This window comes from Cydia pomonella, chromosome 14 (genome assembly GCF_033807575.1).
Source record: "Cydia pomonella isolate Wapato2018A chromosome 14, ilCydPomo1, whole genome shotgun sequence".
Lineage (NCBI taxonomy): Eukaryota > Metazoa > Arthropoda > Insecta > Lepidoptera > Tortricidae > Cydia > Cydia pomonella.
Window position 1 is genome coordinate 17,569,602 of NC_084716.1, and position 21,273 is coordinate 17,590,874.

The window sequence follows — 21,273 nt, forward strand, 5'->3', positions numbered from 1 at the left end:
CGTTGTCATGATTTTTTTTTCCACAAAGGTGTAAAAATAAATAACGTGTAGTGTGCAGAAAACGCAAAAGGGATTTTTTTTTGGGCAAAAAAGAAATTTTTTTTTTTGGCGAATTTGTCCAAAACTCATATAACATTTTTTGCTCCTTATGACCTCAGGAATGCGTGGTTAAAATCTGTCGGGTTTAATTGGCCCACGGTGTATAATGATAAATATAAGATTAATTTTATATTGAGCCAAAAATGCCTAGTTAGGATTTTAGGATAAGATGAACTTTGAGGAAGTACGTAATGCTTCATAACAGTAAGTTTTTACTCGAAAAAGCCCTTTAATAAAGATAAAAAAAAGTTTACTCTAAGTTTGAAATTTGCACTACTATTGTTAAAAATATTACTATTGCACCGTCTGGGCTATCAAAATCGCTGCCAACTTATCTTGGTCTGACTTTGCCTGCCTAATTTATACCTATACTTACCAAAATTAATAAAGGAATACAGAGCCAACCATTATACAAGGTATAACACGAGGAACCCGAAAGATTTTAACCACGCACTTCTGAGGCCAAAAGAAGGAAAAAAAAATATGAGTTTAAGTAAATATTGCTACAATTTTTTTTTTCAAATTTTTGAATGTATTTGTACATAAAAAGTTAATGTTATAGTAATACTGGCACTGAAAATGTATTTTTACGACTTTTTTTCTTAAAACTAATTTTTGCAAAGGTACTTGCCACTTTTTGACATCTATCAATACCTAAGGATATTTAAACTAGGTACGCCCCATAATGGCAACATCGTCCTCAAAAAGGCGTTTTCCACTAAGTTACAATAGGAAGATTTTTTTTTTAATTAGTATTAACTCTGAAACTAGGCGAAATCCAGAAAAGTGTATATGATATTTTAGTCTCTATATGTGATCAGGAATACACTGTTAAAATCTTTCCGTTTCCTCATGTTACACCGTGTACAATTAGGTGTCTAAAGTCAAACAACAAGCAAGATCTATCTTCCCTGTTTTAGAGGACCTACAGTTTTCATTTGTCAACAGTAGATTAGGTACCACAACATCGAGAGGAAATGAACCAATTTTGTGTAAATGGAATTATTTACAGAGCACACACAAGTAAAAATAGTACAGAAATAAATAACAATCCTTTTAAAATGACGTGGACTGTGTTTCGTCTCTAGAGCGAAAAACGAAAATCGAATTTCTTTATCTGCCTCTCGTTTGCTTGAATATGCAAGAGTGATATCAGATAAGTTATGAAATTTCGAGTTTCGTTTTTGGCGGTACGCCCCTAGGAGTTTGATACCGTCTCAGTGTTTATGTGGCGACGAGGTCTCTAGGGTGCGATAAGTACCTGCCAATGAAATTTTGTTAGATTTAAAACTTATCCCACCTTAACCTGTCTATTATTCAGTATTAGACCAAAGATTCCCTCCCCAGGAATACAAGCGGCGGTCCATGCTCCGCGAACTGTTGCGCGACTGCCAGACGGACACGGAGCTGCTGCGCGCCATGTCCGTGGCGTCTGTGGCTAGCGGCGCCACCGACCGCAGCAACACCGACTGCGTCGAGGAGTACGTGTGCGACGTGCCTTTTGCAGGTTAGTTTTAGAAGATTTTGTAGGAACCTCTCACACTTTAACCATAGGTAATCGATGGTCACAGAGCCGCTATAATATGGTCATGTTTTAAAAAAACTTACATACCTGGAACATTTTTTTTAAATGCGTTTGTAACGAGCGAAACTGATTTTAAACGTCAAACTTCTATGATATGACATATAAATAACACTTGAACTGCGTGTGCTATCAAATTCATTGCAGACTTATCTTGACTTTACTGTAATTTCCGATTGACTAAGCAGCTAACTACCTAGTAAGTAATAAATTTAAAAAAATCTACATACCTGGAACGTTCTTTTAAATGCGTTTGGAGCGAAACATTACTTGATAGCGGATCAAACTTAAACCTGGAATTTTCTACACATAAGTGGCGGTGTCGCTTTTTAGTGTCACACTCGACCTGCGGCAGTTTCAAGCTTAAATCTGACGTTCAATTTAAAATACTGCGTGCTATTACTGTTTAAGAGTATCATGGTAGTGATCACTTATGAGTGGTTTGACCTGCTTAGTTTCAAGCTTAAAAGTGAAATACTACTTATTTATTTAATACTTGCGTTGTGTTGTAAAGTGTCAAATACAAAACCGGTTTTGCGCCTGAAACGTTGGGTTTAAAACATTGAATACAAGCGGCGGTTCATGCTTCACGAACTGTTGCGCGACTGCCAGACGGACAGGGAGCTGCTGCGCGCCATGTCCGCGGCGTCTGTGGCTAGCGGCGCCACCGACCGCAGCAACACCGACTGCGCGCGTCGAGGTGTACGTGTGCGACGTGCCTTTTGCAGGTTAGTCTAGCTAAAAGTCGGAAGGCCTGGGAGCCCCCTAGCCAAGTGACAATCGTTTGTAGTAAACGCCAATCGAATTTTAAATAATTATGGAAATAATCACGTAACTTTTTGTTTCCATCTATGATACCGATACATTTTTATTTTTCGCTTATGGTTTCTCTACGGTCGAAATGCTTTATCATCTAAAAGGCGGCGGCAAAGCTGCGAAATTGTTGACAGCATTTGAGAAAGCAGTTGAGACTGAGAAAATCGACAATTTTGTTTTCAAGTCTAGGGCTGTGTCGATTTCTATCTCCCTCAGTCACTTTTTTTTTATACTACGTCGGTGGCAAACAAGCATACAGCCCGCCTGATGGTAAGCAGTCTCCGTAGCCTATGTACGCCTGCAACTTCAGAGAAATTACATGCGCGTTGCTGACTCCCCCCCCGTTGAGCTTGGTTTGGGAGTATGATGAGAGCTATGAAAGGATCGGTTGAAATGCTCAGACTAATCTTTCCCCACAAGATAATCAAAATGTATAATTTCCGGCCAATAAGTTTTAGATACATCTTTCCCCATTTCTGTTGTATCATATTTCCGGTTATTTGTTTTACAAGGAGGCAAAGTTGTTGTTTAACCGCTCGTGCTAATATTGATAATACCCGAGCACGCGAAAGGTTCCAAAATTTAACTACAAGCGTAGCGAGAACACAATGTTTCACCACACCAACACGCTAACTATGAAATACCAAATTAAAGCGGTAAGCGGTAGAGACGTCCGGGTGTTGGTGTGCCGAGGCCAAAATTTTCTTGGGCGAATTGGGGCGGCGGTTGAGGGAGAGGGGTCATGATCCTCGTTCCGGGTCATTCCTGATGCAGAGGCTGTCTATCGCGATTCAGCGTGGCAACGCGGCGAGCGTGATGGGCACCTTTGCGTCTGGGAGGGCTCGGGACGGGTTGTTTGATTAATTTTTGTATTTGTGTCTTTCTTTTTGTTTACTTTTACTCCTGTTTAGTTTATAGTCAATTTTAATGTTTTTTTTTTTTTCATTGTATTTTAGTGGATTAGTTTCTATTCATTTAGTACCTATAATAATGGTTTAGTAATTGATTTGATGTATATTGTTGCGAGGAATAACATTCTATTAATTCGTGTAAAATTATATACTCATATAATAAAACTTGTATACTGAATTAAAACTAAATTAACGTAATAAAAAAATATCATTAAAAATCATCATTTAAAATTCAATTCTACCAGCTACATAAGGAACCAACTCAAAATTTTCATCTGATTACTTTGCCCCCCATGTGGATAAAATACAATTTTCTCATTAGTTTTGAACAAACAAGACCCATTGGTGTGGTGAAAAATTACATGTACAGTGCGTCTAAATATAATTATAATTTTTTTTGTTGAAACAAAACACGAAAAATATGTAAATAAAACTAAAAATTAAGCATTCGTTATAAACACAGTTGCTCTTACCCGCGTAAAATATTTACAACCGGGGAGGCGAGAATCCATACTTTTTCCCGATTTTTCTGTTTGCCCAGCAAATATGGCAACACGCGCCAGTGGGTTGCCAGACTGCAAACAAAAAATCCCGACCGAAAATCCAGTGGAATATTTTACCGATGTTTGGTAACGTTCTACGATGCCGTAGGTATTTTTGATTCAGGGATGAATTTTATGTTTTTATTTAAAAGTCAAAAGTTTGTTAGAAATATTTTTTCTCGCTTTTGTGTCATGTGATCTAGTTTCAAAGGCTCAAATTCATGTGACAGTTTTACCGAGTTAGCAGATTTTACATGATTTGTTAGCCGTTCATTCTACACGCATTTGGTCCGTACTAGTACGTACTAGTTGTGCCCGCTGCCCCGCCCGTGTGGCATTCGGTTTGTGACAGTTTCTTTTGGTATTCCAGAGTCTGGACTTACAAAAATTGCTGAATTGAGCTTTCTATGTGCAATAATTGGCACGTTTCGCCAAAATCGATTGAAAGACAGCCAAAGTTCCAAACATATTTATGATAGGTAGTAAACTAACTTGACTACTGTATAAACAAATTGGTAGAAAATCTTATCTCAACGTGCGTCAATTAGGCTACTTAACAGCCACCCATAGACCGCATAAATCGTTGCGCCAGATCGGTATGTTGAAGCAATTTTTACGGCCCGATCAATCTCAATCGAGACTGTATGTTCGTGTCGTCCACGATGATGCGCAGATTTGTCAAATCTAACCTTTAATTAGATGACGATACGAGTCAAGGCAGGCGTCTTCGTGAACGACACGATCTATAGTCGTAATAGCTGTCATAAAGTTGTTTATATGTTTGCCTATAATTATTCTAAAGCAGTTATGTGGTGCAACATCGTTATGGTACCAAGCATTGGCAGGCCTCCTTTCATTGTATATAAACAACGATAGCCTAATTAGGAGCGGAGACTTCATTCACATCACCTTTGAATGTATGTAAGTTTCCTCAATGTTGTATCACTTACAACAAAGCAACGTTTAAATGGCATATGAAATTTAAAGAAATCCATCAATACAACGCGGGGTTTACTATTGACGACCTTTTTAGGGTTCCGTAGCCAAATGGCAAAAAACGGAACCCTTATAGATTCGTCATGTCCGTCTGTCTGTCGGTTTATGTCACAGCCACTTTTTTCCGAAACTATAAGAGCTGTACTGTTCAAACTTGGTAAGTAGATGTATTCTATGAACCGCATTAAGATTTTTTACACAAAAATAGAAAAAAAAACAATAAATTTTGGGGGTTCCCCATACTTAGAACTGAAACTCAAAAAATCTTTTTTCATCAAACCCATACGTGTGGTATCTATGGATAGGTCTTTAAAAATGATATTGAGGTTTCTAATATCATTTTTTCTAAACTGAATAGTTTGCGCGAGAGACACTTCCAAAGTGGTAAAATGTGTGTCCCCCCCGTAACTTCTAAAATAACAGAATGAAAAAACTAAAAAAATATATGGTATACATTGTCATGCAAACTTCCACCAAAAATTGGTTTGAACGAGATCTACTAAGTAGTTTTTTTTAATACGTCATAAATGGTACGGAACCCTTCATGGGCGAGTCCGACTCGCACTTGGCCGCTTTTTTCTAAACTGAATAGTTTGCGCGAGAGACACTTCCAAAGTGGAAAAATGTGTGTCACTTTGTACTTTTGTGCTTACTCAGGCTGGCGCTTGTCCTTGTTTTTATTTCCTACTTGATTACTGTTTTCACGCGCCCTTCGTGACGGCTAGCGTGTTGATTATTTTCTTCGTAAATTATCTGAATTAAGTAAAATGAAGCCTGGGCTATAACCGCAAAAATTGAAGTTTGCGAAATTCTCTTACTCTGCCACTCTAATTATGCCTTCATTGGAGTAAAAGAGAAAGATCCCCGCAATTTTTAGAATTTTGGTTTTCGCGGTAGGCCCTCTGTATCCATGCAGCAATGGGACATAATATATGGTCTTGTCGGAAGATCAGCGCTGGAAGTCGCCAGCAACATGCTGAGATGAGAATATTTCGTGCCACTTTCTTCATTGTACGTCTATTCTATTTTTATACTTGTACCTATTGCTCTTTTGACATGAAATCATTATTTATGGGAATATGAAAAAAAATAGTAAATTTTGACATCGTAATTATTATTCTAGTCTATTTTATTTTGAATTTGACATGTTAATGTATTAATTATTTTTGTATTCATTATTTCAATTATTTTTTTTTTTACGATGAATCGTGATTTTATTGTTATTATGTCAATATTATTAATTATTTATTATTCATATTATGTTTGGATTTGATTTAAATGTACTTACTATAACTAACCCCTAGCTAGAACGAACGCGCCAAGCGGGACGTTTTGTAAACTCAAAATCCCATACAAAATGAGACTTAACGCAAACGTGTACGTCACGTCTCGCTATCGAATAAATGTACACTAGGTGTACAAGTATGCTACGAGTATCTAAGACGTTGACTTTCAGGGTACCTACTTACCTAGATAAGGTGACCTAAAGTAGACCAAAAATTAAAACTAGTTGTACTGTATGGTAGCAGTTATAATATTTATAAGTATTCATATTAAACAAATAATTGCGTTTGCTACAAATCGATATTCAGCATAGTTTTCGTATATCGGATACCAAATGCCCCAAATGGAACTTCACTATCAAAATCACCATCATATGACTCCATCTATCACTTGTACCGAATTCTCGCGCTGACCTCATTACACTGCGGTGCAATTAAATGTACAATTACACTTCTCCGTATAATGAGATACGCGTGATTAGAACATTAGCAACGATGCCATAAGATGGTGCTTGAACTGCTTGAAATATCGAATTAAACATGTTAACTTCAAATTAGTTAAAGAGCATTACACGGGCTGTCCCTGTCCCGTACGGAAGCATTTTATTTCCTGTTGCGAGTGTTGCGAATTTTTTTTTCGGCGTAAAAAGAAGGCGATTATTTTTCTGTGCATATTTCTGACCATTAGTTACAGAAAAGGAAACTCTTATACCTGCAAATCTTCAAAGAAGGCGCGTTTGTACGGGACAACGGCAGACGATTTCATGGAATGCTCCTAAACTGTAATCTATCCCGAGAATTTTTTTTTAAAACGGGGCACCTAGAGTCCGTCTAAGCTAAGTTTGCACAGTTAAACGTCATGTTTTCATAAAAATAAAATAAAATATTTTTATTTCAGTACCATAAGAATTCCATAAAACATTGTTAGTACCATCGTTATAGCTAGGAGTTAGTTAGTAAGTACATTAAAATCAAATACAAACATAATATGAATAATAAATAATATTGACATAATAACAATGAAATCACGATTCATCGTAAAATAAAATATAGTTGAAATAATTAATACAAAAATAATTAATAAATTAACATGTCAAATTCAAAATAAAATAGACTAGAATAATAATTACGATGTCTAAACTTACTATTTTTATTCATATTTCCATAAATAATGATTTCATGTCAAAAGAGCAATAGGTACAAGTATAAAAACCGGCCAAGAGCATGTCGGGCCACGCTCAGTGTAGGGTTCCGTAGTTACTATTCCGTCACAATAAGCTAAACTGGAGCTTAAAGTATAGTAAATTGTTAACCAAGGGATGAAACGGTACCTTTCACCCGAGTTAAACAAATAGGCAAATTTGCATAATCAGTACCTAATTAAAGTCTTTTTACTATGAAGGGAAAACTTTTTGCGATAACTCAAAAACAGCTAAACTGATCATGTCTGCTATAGTTTTCATTTAATGTCTTTCTTAAGCTCTACTTCCACGATTTTTTTCATATTTTTTGGACCTATGGTTCAAAAGTTAGAGGGGCGGACACATATTTTTTTTTCTTTCGGAGCGATTATCTCCGAATATATTCACTTTATCAAAAAATGATTCTTCAAAACCCCTATTAGTTTTGAAAGACCTTTCCAACGATATCCCACACTCTAGGGTTGAAGCGAAAAAAAAAATTCACCCCCACTTTACGTGTAGGGGAGGTACCCTAAAAAAAATTAAATTTTTAGATTTTATTGTACGACTTTGTCGGCTTTATTGATTTATATATCCATGCCAAATTTCAGCTGTCTAGCACTAACGACCACGGAGCAAAGCCTCGGACAGACAGACAGACAGACGGACATGGCGAAACTATAAGGGTTCCGTTTTATGCCATTTGGCTACGGAACCCTAAAAAGAATAGAAACATTTTATTGGAGAACACAAACAAATTAAAAAAAAATACATATATATGAAAAAGAAGAAAGTACAATGAAGAAAGTGGCACGAAATATTCTCATCTCAGCATGTTGCTGGAGGCCTACCGCGAACCACGTTCGACGTGTTGCCTCTCTGTTGCACTTGTAAATTCGTATGTAAGCGTGATAGGGAGGTAACACGTCGAACGTGGTTCGCGGTAGGGCCTCTGGCGACTTCCAGCGCTGATCTTCCGACAAGACCATATGTCCCATTGCTGCATGGATACAGAGGGCCCACCGCGAAACAAAATTCTAAAAATTGCGGGCATCTTTCTCTTTTACTCCAATGAAGGCATAATTAGAGTGGCAGAGAAAGAGAAGTTCGCAAAATTCAATTTTCGCGGTTTAGCCCAGGCTTCATTTTACTTAACTCAGATAATTTACGAAGAAAATAATCAACACTCTTTAAGTCTTTACCCTTTTCAAAATTTATTTAATGATTGGCCCAAAAGTGATAATCAGACTGTCAGCAGCATTTTACACGTCCACGTCTCGCGTACGTTTGAAAGTGCGTGTTTTTATAGCGGTCTCGCAATGTTACCATCGTGTGGTCATTAGAGTTCCGTGCGCCTTTATATAAACCCATAGAGACGGGCTACGCTTGCAACCACAACTCTTCTGCAACCTAAAGTATTGACTTTTAGTTGACTAGTATTGACTTCTTGAAGTATTGAAGTTAATAAATAATACATATTTTTAACGACCGGTTTGGCCTAGTGGCTAATGACCCTGCCTACGAAGCTGATGGTCCCGGGTTCAAATCCTGGGTTTTCTATGTATATATCTATGTATTTATTATTACACAAATTGACTAAGTCCCACAGTAAGCTCAATAAGGCTTGTGTTGAGGGTACTTAGACAACGATATATATAATATATAAAATATCTGTGTCATCACACAAATAAATGCCCTTACCGGGAGTCGAACCCGGGACCATCGGCTTCATAGGCTTCACTGCCTACTAGGCCAGACCTCTAACTATGCTGGACATATACAATAGCACAAAACAGCTATGCTTGCTTTTTTCTGTATGATTTACTTTTTTCTGTGTATTTTTTTTTGTTGTTCGTGTAGGTATCACAAAACTATTATGGCAAACGAACTAATATATTTTTTATACCCAAATTGTATAATGAAATAAGCCTGCTAAGGGAAGAAAATAAATGCAGTATAAATTAATTTAAGAAAAGGTTAAAAAAAAAGTTACTGGAAAATTTACCCTAATAATATTGCTTTGAAATTAACCTGAATTAGTTGTTAATAAATAATTTGGTTTTTGTTTGTTTTTAAATTCATAAAAGCTTGCGTGTTCGCTTTACACATAGTACCTAAGGTTAGTATTAAGTTTTTTTATACCACGACGGTGGCAAACAAGCATACGGCCCGCCTGATGGTAATCAGTCACCGCAGCCTATGGACGCCAAGCCTATAAGTGCATAAGCATGGATATTAAAATGTATAAATGAGCGCTATCTCGCCAACAAACTGCGACCGCAGTTTGGCGAGGAATAAAGTGGTGTCACAATGTTATGTACCTTTATGATAAATTATATTATATTAAAAATTGATATTAAAAAACAAACATAATGAAAAAGAGAATACCGACAGAAAAAAAATACAGAATTGATTATAAGAGTCCATTAAAAAATCCAGTAAAAGAGTCTATAAGAGTCCCGTAAAATAAAACCTGTTTTCACATGTGTGTTTCACATTCTGATGCCTCCCACGCTTTCGAGCAAGGCGCTAAATACATATTACGTTTTAGACATCTTAATGTCTGCACTTTATTTACAGTTATAATGTAAGTATGTCAAAGTTAGGTTCAACTCTATAGTTTTTACAGCCTACGAGTATTATTTCCTACAGAACCCTTGGCTTACTCAGGCTGGCGCTTGTCCGTGTTTTAATTTCCTACTTGATTACTGTTTTCACGCGCCCTTCGTGACGGCTAGCGTGGATAAATATTAATTTACTTGCCGTGAAGCAATCCTATAGGTACGTGAATTCCAGCGGAGAACGTCTGTTTATGATAGGTATATGACAAGGCACGTGAATTCCATACGTGAATGTTAGGTATTGTTGCCGAAGTCGTCAAGCGGGTGGAGTGTTCAGAGTTATCTGATAACAGCATCACTTGTTGTTACGGGCGTAAAGGTAATCATACTCATATCACTTAAGGGGGATTGACATTAATAGTAAGAGGCCTTTTCATCTGTGTGAGATGTTTTAAGCAGCATCCTGGTAACGACACTTGCGTTCGTAGCTGTATAGACCTATGCGAGAGAGGATCCCACGTCCACACACGTGGCAGGTGTATATGCTTGCCCAGATGGGCGAGGGTTGGAGGCCTGCTGCGGAGGTTTACTAGACAGCTTGCTTTAGCTCATAATGGTTAGGGTGAATTTACATATTTAAGCGAAATTAGTCAGTTTTATTTGATGAAATTTGACTGTTGATATGTTCACCTCTTAACTAGTCCAAACAAAGTTACGGAGTCAAAAATTTTGTTCCAAGCATTTCTCACTATATCTTCTAGTTGCTTGGCCTATTAATATTCTACGAAATTCTAATTATCTATATACTTAATTTAATAAAATTAAAAAGACTAGTACCTATAGGTACTGATTACCTTATTTTAAATGGATTAGTTGTCAATCAAATGTAGATTTAAAAAAAAACTTACACTAAAAATACTTAATACTTTATATTAGTGTAGGTAATGATGTTATTTACACTACTGTCACCACTCAATCAGATGAAGAAAAACGTAGGTACGTGCTCATGCCACGCATACATACGGGTGCAAATGCATCGTGGTCTAAAACTATTAATTATAAGTACTATCAAAGCGTTTTCACATGATTTCTTGAAAACGATTACTCTTCTATATTAAGTCATTACTCAACCGAGTTAATTGCTCTGCCATTTAAAATTACTATAACAAGCACTAAAAGTGCATTATCTTTTCGAAAAATAAAATAAGAAATCTAGTAATTCGCGTTACAATCGCAAAAAGTACAAAGAAACTTGCGTCGGCGCCACTCCGCCGCCATTTTCCTTTTTTTTTATTAAAGCGCGTGCAAGTAAGGATATATTGTTATGTTCATTTGTAACGCAATTGAGTTTAAATCCCGAAGTGGGTAAGTAGGTTAGATGTGTGATTAAATTATAAATTTTAGTGATCTGCTGATAGTGCCTTTCACAATGTTATTGTATTTTTTTATTTCGCATATATTACGAATACAACGTTGTAAATATCCAAAATTGGGCTAATTCAGTTGATTTTATAACAGAAGTTTAATTAAGGTATTTTCCTGTAAAAAAAATTACCTAACCAGTCGTAAAGGCGCTCTTTATTCGTCAAAAACTATAGAGAAAGTTGTTTATATATATTGCAATTTATATTTCATCATCATTATTCAAACATAATAAAATAAATAATCATTTCGAATCACAATTAATCCCACGTAGTTTTATCATTCGCGTAGTCTTGTGTATATACTCTTATAAGGTCATCTATAACTTCTATAAGGTCACCTATTTCACCTGTACGTCCATGATAAGTAGCTATTTTATGCTCAAATGCTGCGTAGCTGTCTTGAATCTTAATATATTATTCTCTGGTGTTCCTTACAGAAATAAATAAAATAAATACAGGCTGTGTCACTTACGCTACATGTATATAAATTCAGAGGCTATGCCTATTATGCAAAATGAACCAACCTAGGTACAACAGTAAACCCAACGGTTGCGGTTTCTCGCTAATCAAGTTGATTGCTTGCGGTGAAAACGTAATGAAAACGACTCTTCATTGTCCTATAACATCACTAGTATTACGAGTACTACTGGGTATTTGACAAAGTAACAAAGGGTCATTTCTAGCCAACTTGCAGGTTATATGCAATTACTTTGGTTGAAGTATCGTGGTTTTGCGAAATTTAGAGACTAACGTGTTAGAATAATAAATTAAAATGGATGTCCGAGCAGATAAAAGCAAACCCTGCTGCTATATAAACAAGCAATTGAAACAGAATTAACAGTAAATATTACATTAAATTCTCAATACTGCTTGATAACACTAAGTTAGCTGTATAAATTTGGCATAACTTGTCACCAAGTTATTTATTTACCTTGGCTCAGAATGATTTGAAACTGCTAAATCAATCACTAGATGCTATTTGGATTACTAGTATGATAAATTAAATAATGAACAAATATAATTGAAAATAAAACCTTTTTATTATAGTCAATAAACCAATTTATTCACTTTATCGTCAACAACTAGTAAATACAATCACTAATACTTTATAATTACCAATATATTATTTAATAATTAATTCATCAAATTAATCAGGTAAGTACAAAAACCATTAAAATAATTATCAACATAGTATTTACTTAACTTTCAATATTCCTGTGGCGACGATTAACTCAGTGCTGCAGCGCAACGAAGAATGACAATGAGAATGATCCAAATGAAATGGGTCGGGCCCTTTTATATCCACTGCTAACCAGCCACTCACAACTGGTTAATCATGCCATTTGTCGTTCGAGAAGTGACGTCACAAACGTATCTTCTCATTTATCGAATAATGCAGAATAAAATGATCACAACATCTTTTCAATAAACTCCGTTATACATAATTACTAATAAGTAATGTTAATACATAATATAATCACTTTAAAATAGTTTACGAATCTTATTAGAAGGTTAAAGTTACCACTATCCATGTTTCTCTAAACAACCGTGGTTTCGTATCGTACCCACATAAATCACAAATTGTGTAAACTTCGCGTGATATTAAGTTAAGTGTTTAAATAATGAATATTTATCAACATTGGAAGTCAGAGAAACAGGTCAGTTTCATACATAATACAATTTATAAATAATAATCTAACAAACGCATTGATACCTGGCAAAGACAAATTAGTTATAAAAAAATAGTTAAAATATAGTAAATTAGCTTACCTACCTATTTTGTATTTCAAAGAATAAAGAGCGTTTCCAACTCGGAAATTCCGAGTAATATTTTTTAGTTCAGACTAGGTAATCACTATTCAGAAATTAATCACAAAAAATAATTTTAAATAATTTAACGCATGTATCAAAATGCAGCGTGGAGTAACTAACGAGTTTAGAAGTCACGGGTCACAGGTTACCTTTAAGCTCAAAACGGGTTTCCAATGAACTAATGTTACGTATGAATAACTAATAATTAGTCGTACTAGACGCATATGCATTTAAATGAAGAATTTGTTTGACTTAGGTATCATTAATATGTATGTTAGAGATAGTTCAAGATTTTCAAGGTTTCGTTGCTGTGAACTTGCTTGGAAACAAAACATATTATAGGTAGTCATCACGGGCATATACATTGGGGAATCATTTATGGGGCACTCCACGGGAACTTAAAACCTTAAAATGTTGACTGTTGAGATAGCTCGATTTACTAAAAGGAAACATTATTTTATTATAGTAACCACCCCTATAATGGAACTGGCACCAGTCATGTTATGGTATAGACTAATCCTGTAAATTTTATCATCAGATATTGATCACTGGCCATATTTTACCCGAACTAGGAGCCGTAGAGATGCTTAAGATTTATTTTTCATAGATGTTTGTTAGTTTTAAAATTAATGGCGCCATTCACCCCATGACTGGAGCAAAAATCCATAGTTTTAATTTGTTAATAATATTACTACTATCCTCGTAAGGCCCAAGGTCCTACCTATAGGACTTATTCAGTTCGATGAAATTTAAATCATATTCAATTGGAACAGAGTTGCATTGGCTTTGCTTCATTCAATTTTCAAACAAAATAAAATCAACAGTATTCCCTGCACTAGGTTCAAATTCTAGTGGCAAATTTAGGATTTTTCATTTCTATGGCTGGGCCTTAGGAGGCTATAATTAACTACATCGGAAACATAAAGGACAAATAGGAAATTCAACTTTTAACGCATTAAGCGGTAGAAATTTTGCAGGTGTCGGTGAAATATCAAAAGTCCCATAATTGGTGCTGTTAACATATAAGTATATTTTTTGTAATTCTGTGAATTCAGGTATTTACTAAGCAGAATACATATATTCACAGAAATACAAAAAATAAATTATTTTGCTGAGTACATTTCTTTTCTCAAAATCCGCAAATGGAGTTACTCTTCTTTGGAAAAATAAAGAGCTTTTTTCAGTAAATAGATTCCGATTTAGAGTAGGTATAGGTAGGTCCCCTGGACGGCCTAATTAATGATTCCACAATGTAAAATAACATCCCAATGGGCACAGCTAGGCTTCTTCTCATTTCATAATTCATCACAGGGTTTGCTTTAAGCTACAGTTCTCCTCACGTTAACCCAATCCATTTTTTTCCTAATTTCTTATTCTAAACAAAAACGACATTATCAGTTAACAAAACTCATTACCATTCATAAATAATTAAGATAAGATTATTGGGAACATTTTAAACGTATTACTAGGGAACTTTAATGCAACTGGTGGTGGTATACCCCATTTCATTTACCATGGCGGGATTCCACTTGAAACTGCACAAAGAGAACCAGAATGTTTATCTTTTGTTTAACGATTGCTTTACGAGCCCTGGTCTTCAAAGCTAGCGTGTGGTCAAATAATAACACAAAAGGTTCAAGCCTGGACAGTTACACAACGCCGTAAAAAAGTTTGCCGGGTATCTTTTGCTGTCACCATTCGTATTGTTTACGCCTAATGACCGTCTCAAGTGGAATTCCGAAATGGTAAATGAAATGGGGTATCTCTATCCTGTCCATACGCCTGATGAACTCTTAGCATGAGATCTGTTACTCCAAACTTGTTCAATAATACCTATATACATAGATGGATATAATTTTTATTGCACATCTCAAAAAAGAATGTCATTTTAGTTTAGTGTCTAAATGTGATCAGGAGTACACTGTTAAAATCTCTCAGTTTCCTAATGTTACACCGTGTATATCGAATAAAAACTAAAAACTAAGCATTTAATACACAATAAACATACAAACTCACGAGCTCACGACCTACACCACTCGTGAAATTGTCTGTCGCCTTCATGTCGCGTCACTAACTCCTAATCATATGCAGCCAAATATAAACAAACATTCAAAAACATACCCTATTTACTAATACTTTAAGTCGTAAATTAAGGGTCGAATACGTTGCTAAGCCTGGTAAGGCCGAAAGCGTATCGTCGCTTAAGTAAAATAAAAGGATTATGTGTTTCCGTCTGAATGGAGACTGGGGTGAGTGTAAAAAAAAGTAACTTAATGTGTCATGAAACTCGTGAATATGATGAAACCGATGTTTAATATAGAAACTGAACATTTATTGATCATGATCAACGGTGACTAGGTACTCCCATTCGTATTAAATCGTTTTCTTCTCGTCTACGAATTCTTCCTTATTATGGCTCCTCTACATGATGCCCCAGCTCTGGACTAGCGAGATAGACATGCGATGGTTGACAGCGCGCAGTATGGAATGGGCCACGTGTAGATGTGTACGCATCATCGCTGGCCCACTACTTTTGATGTGCGGACGAAAAACTGATGGCTCCTCTACACGATGGCCCAGCGTAGGCCAGTCCAAGGGACGCATTTATGCGTTAGAGGGAGCAAGTGATATTGCTATCTCATTCCACTGCATAGCTACGTCCCTTAGACTGGCGTACGATGGGCCATCGTGTAGAGGAGCCCTGACACCGTGGCCATCCCATCGCCATTTCGCCGCGTCATAAGCCATCCCACACCACTATCCTCTCTACACGCTGGCCCATCGTGTAGAGGAGCCATTACCTATTCTTATTAGAAATTACCCGAATAAACCTTAATTTTTTTACTCTGTACAAACATTCGCTGCTGTTAAATTACGGAAATAAAGGAAAAAATCGGACAAGTGCGAGTCGGACTAGCCCACCAAGGGTTCCGTACTTTTTTAGTATTTGTGGTTATAGCGGCAACAGAAATACATCATCTGTGAAAATTTCAACTGTCTCGGTTCATGAGATACAGCCTGGTGACAGACGGACGGACGGACAGAGTCTTAGTAATACTTCGGTTTGGTGAAAATGTTCCACAATGGCATCTACGTCTTTTAAAGTTTTAGAGGTGCCTAGAGACATGTCTATTTCAGATAGTTAAAACAGCTCAACATCACAATTTCAATTGTACATTTCCATTTTATTACTAATTACTAATATGGTTTCTGTGCCCCCACTTGGACATTTACCTTACCCTAGTATAGGCCCCGTAGGTTCGTGTTCTACTCTCATTGAGCGAAAGTGTGAGCGAGATGGATGAACGTGCATTATCATATATATTTGAATTTTTTGTGTTTTAATTTATAAAAAAAAGTAATCGCGGAGTCCCCTCAAACATAACATTGCTCATGTTTAGAAATTATTTTCATAATTTTAGTTTTTATGTAAAATTTATTATAATTTTTCAAAGTGTATTTGTTCTATCGAGCGAAAGTGTAAACACAGCGAGCGAAACACAGGATTTCGGATCGCTGAAGTACATATTAAAAGGTCTCAAGATTGGCAATAAAAATTTTAGCAACTGTATGGGTATCTAAAAAAGCGAAACTATTTTTCAAAAACTGCTCTCTCTGAACCTTAAGCGCTTGCGCATGACCTGGCATGGCACGCCGCGCCGGCGTCTGCGCAGCCGCGGCGCCGGCGCGTCATCGCCCTACCGTTGTAGTGTCCTCGGGTGTGACGACAGTACGACGGTGCGGACGAGACGGTAGCCTTTTGTTTAGGTTTCTTTTGTTTATTATACGCGCACATGGCCCGGGGTCAATAAGTGTGTATAACGCTCTATAATTATTAAAAGAATTCCTTTTAATAATTACTAACTGCTTGCTTTAAGTCTCATCAAACACGCATAGTCAGTTTCAGTCGAAACTTCGAGCCTAACTGACTACATCTTTTAAAATACGACCGGTCTGGCCTATTGAGTAGTGATAGTGACCCTGTCTATGAAGCCGACGGTTCTTGGTATGAATCCTGGTAAGGGCATTTATTTGTGTGATGAGCGCAAAAAAAAAAAACCTGAGTCATGGATTTTGCAACACAAGCTTTCTTGAGCTTACTGTGGGACTAGTCAATTTGTGTAAGAATATCCTGTAATATTTATTAATAAAATAAAATAGAATACAGGTTTCTCTTCCCCTGTAAAAACTAGAACCTTGCAGATCCTTAAATTATATTTTTACTTTTCACGTTGTCAGTGATCGTTAACGAAATATGTAAACCGTTGACACAGGCCCAGTGTTCCGTGTTATTGATCCGATCGACCAAACGCCTGATTTAGAGTCACCGATTTAGAATGGCCTCAAATGTTTTTATGTCAGCTGTATATTGACAGCTGAAAACGGGAGTCATATGGCGTCTGACAACATATTAATATTATACACGTGAAAGTTTTAATGTTTGGATATTGGAATGTTTGTATGTCCATTACGCAAAAATGGCTAAATGTATTTCGAAGATATTTAGTGTACCTACACCTACTGATGATATGGCGTTCAATGCAGCTGGCCAACTTTATTGTCACGCGTGCAATAGAGTATTTAAGAGCAAGTTCGTTCCTGGTCAGCCACATCAGAGGGCCTACCGCGAACCACGTTCGACGTGTTGCCTCCCTGTCACACTTACGTACGAATTTACAAGTGCGATAGAGAGGCAACTAGGCCCTCAGGGCTCACGCTAGACAACGTCCATAATGTTTAGGTACTTAGGGTCGCTGTCATCGAAATGAGGAGGAATATTTATATGTCATAATCTGGAAAGGACATATTTTATATACTTTTATCCCGGCAATCATTTTCTAATGATATCAAATGGGGGATAAAGTTTAGTACGGGAGTAATGAAGGATGTATGTAGGTAGTTACACTGCATAATTACTTTTCTGCTCTCCGGGCGGAAAGCGTCAACATTACTCCCGCTGCGCTAAACGAAGTTGTCGCTCTCCGCCTCCGTCGAGCAGAAAAATAGTATGCGAACCACGGGAGGAAACGTAGGACATTCCATCCCGCGTGTTTGCCACCCTCGCCTTCGGCTCGGGTAACAATTTTACACGCGGCACGCAATTTCCTACTTTTCCTCTCTCCTTAAAAAGTGTGCAGAAAATAATACGTCCCTGTTCTAGAGCACTGTACTTTCTAAGTACGTTTTTTTCTCTTTTTTTTAAGATAACCAATTAAAATTTTGGTTTAAAATTGATTTTTGTATAATATTAATATATGTTAAATATACTACTGGAGTTTATACTTAGCCGTGTTTTTTAAGTGCACATGTATTTTAGTTTCCTTGTATTCGAAATGAAAAGTAGAGTGTTTAACTCGGGTGAAAGGCAACATTTCAGTCTCGGACTATTGGACTATTAAACTACCTCGACAGAAACGGGTGCCTTTCATCCCCTGGTTAACAATCTACTAATTACGTCGAAGAAGTATAATAAAGAAGAATAAAAACCAAAGGCGTATATTTAGATAAATCATTAAAATAAGTATAATTAGTTGAATGTAAAAAATAGGTGTCAATCTGGCGATGAATTCGTAATTTTAAGAACCCATATTTATTACTGTATAAAACTAAAATTCACATTTCAACTCGTAGTCAAGGTCTATTCTAACACATTAATTATTGTTAATATGCAAATCAAATAAAAATGAACATTTGAAACCTGTTCTGCAATCATTTTATAAGTTTTAACATAACTTAGTACTTAGTTATTTATTGCATCCAACGCAAACAAGTTATCAGTTCCAGTTTTAGATTTACCAAATCGTAAGAAATCATAATGAATAATTTATTTAGAACTACCATATAGCTCCAAACACATTTACTTAAATCTAATGTTGAAGGGAAAACCGTTATAGCTATTCAGGGTAATTTATATATGTCATTTACGTCCACCCCAAACAATAAAACGCCCTTAAACCAACAAGCCCTTGGCCCATAGATTGTTACCTGCCCCTACATTATACTAAAAATACACTCCATGGTGTATAAACACTATTTAACCAGTACAAAAAGAGGTGTCGTGTCTTCAAATGATTCTATACTTTTCTCCACACTGATATCTGACAAATGGTAACTGTTATTGCTACAGTATAAGGTCCACCGAAGATCAAATAAAGTGTTGCTGTTGGATGCCTTTTGAATTTGGTCGTATTATAAGCGCGGGCGCAGTGCTATGGTTCGCCGTCTGTCAGTTGCTCTCGCGCATCGATCCACGCCGCCGCGTAGATCCCGATCAATAGTTTCAAGTGATTTAGTTATCTTTCTATCGGTGTAAGGACAGTGGTCATTTCGGATTCATTTGGAGTTTGTTCAACTTTGTAATTCATGATAGGTTTGTTATCTAGTTTATGTTATTTTAATTTACTTAGATAAGATTGGTTTGAGTATTTTTATATTGTTATCATCACATTTAATGAATTCTCTAATTTTAGTGATTGGAGTCATCTCGATGACTGTGTTTTTATCGTTGTAAACAATGAAATGAGTCACTGGTAGTAATTCAGTGGCGAAATTAATGCCCTTAGCTACGATTAACATGAATATCTAATACTTGACACGGTTCAAATGTTGCATAAGGCTGTATTGCTGGTTTGTTTACTTTTTGGAACCACAGTGGGTTTATGTACCTGGTCAATTCTCCAATGAATCTAGCACAGTTCCTAAATAAAATTATTTGAGAGTACCAATAACCTAATTATGCATGGTATGCCGTAATTACATACTAGGCGTACAAGCTGTATTACTTACGTGCTTTAAAAATAAGTATAATCATCAGCGGAAAACAAACACCGATTGCTCATGTCCTAATTGTAATAAATACTGTACGAAGATCTTTATCATGTCATTTCACACCTGCGACGTAGACATATTTTTTTCGTTAGTTATTCACTTATTCCAATTGGTCTCTTTATATGTCAACCCAATTCAAAACTTCGGATGATTATTATTAAATTCTGTCGAACAGAAAACGTACTGTCCCTTTGATTCAAGTTCATTCATCCAAAAATGTTTATTAGTAGACCTACTTTATGTACTTAAGGTATTCAATAACAAGTTCAAAGTTAGAATCCTCGATGATTCACTATTGATTTTGCATGTTTTCTCAAGCTGTCGACCGGCCGTTCAAACATTGACTTAACCCGTGATAGGCACGTATGATATCAATCCTAAGGTCAAAAACGCCTGCTGACGTTTCTCTATTATTATTATCGTACTGAATAATATTATTAAAAATAACAGTAGGTATTTTGATTGATTTAACAAATTCTTTCGTAATGCTGACGATCCTTGGTAAGTTTTCTCTGTTGATTAATTGAGGGCTTTTATTTGATGACATAGATGGATCACTTATGAGACTTCGTTTCGTAATTGTGATCAAACATGACGATTAAACAGTATGTGACTTGACAATTTATTTGTTATTCACTGCTGCTTGACGCTAGAACACGTGGCTAATCAATCAAATAAAATAAGTACAAGAAATATAAGTATATTGTGTATCCAAAGACGTACGTGCCCATAAAAGAAGTCAATAATCAATTAAATATTTAAAGATAAAAATTATTAAAACAGGCAAACAACAGCCGTTTGCAATGATAACGTTAATATTTTTTACACACACATGCGACATATAAACATCTGATTTTGAAATGAATGAATTCAAAATTTGATTGTTTGCCAAACCACCTAATGCTAAACGTCCTATCTGAGGTTCGTTGTTTATTATATAAATGTTCCCTGGGATACAATATTTGACAGAAATACCTATATCGAAAACTTGTTTAAATGTGGATCCCTAGCAAACCAATGATTAATGAAAAACATATTCAAAGAGCAGTAATGACACTAATGACTGTCCAATGTTGTAAGATGTAAATTTTCTCAAAAGCGGTAGTTTCCACCGCTCTAAGACAAGTGTTAACGGCACCGAAAGTGTAAAAAAACCTCTTCCCATGATGAATGGTGCCCTTGTTGTGGTTTTTATCGAACCATGGTGTTTCCGGCACTCGAGAGCCGGATGGTGGCGA

At 36.2% G+C, this 21,273-nt stretch overlaps 1 protein-coding gene across 2 annotated transcripts in view; it reads left to right on the top strand.

Moving 5' to 3' along the window:
* The window catches only part of LOC133525091 (uncharacterized), a 177,115-nt gene that overhangs the window by 81,979 nt on the left and 73,863 nt on the right, over positions 1-21,273 (top strand). For both annotated transcript variants that reach the window (XM_061861334.1, XM_061861333.1), the window contains exon 11: positions 1,447-1,606. In XM_061861334.1, coding sequence (XP_061717318.1) covers positions 1,447-1,606 — 160 coding nt within the window. The remainder of the gene's footprint in view (positions 1-1,446; positions 1,607-21,273) is intronic.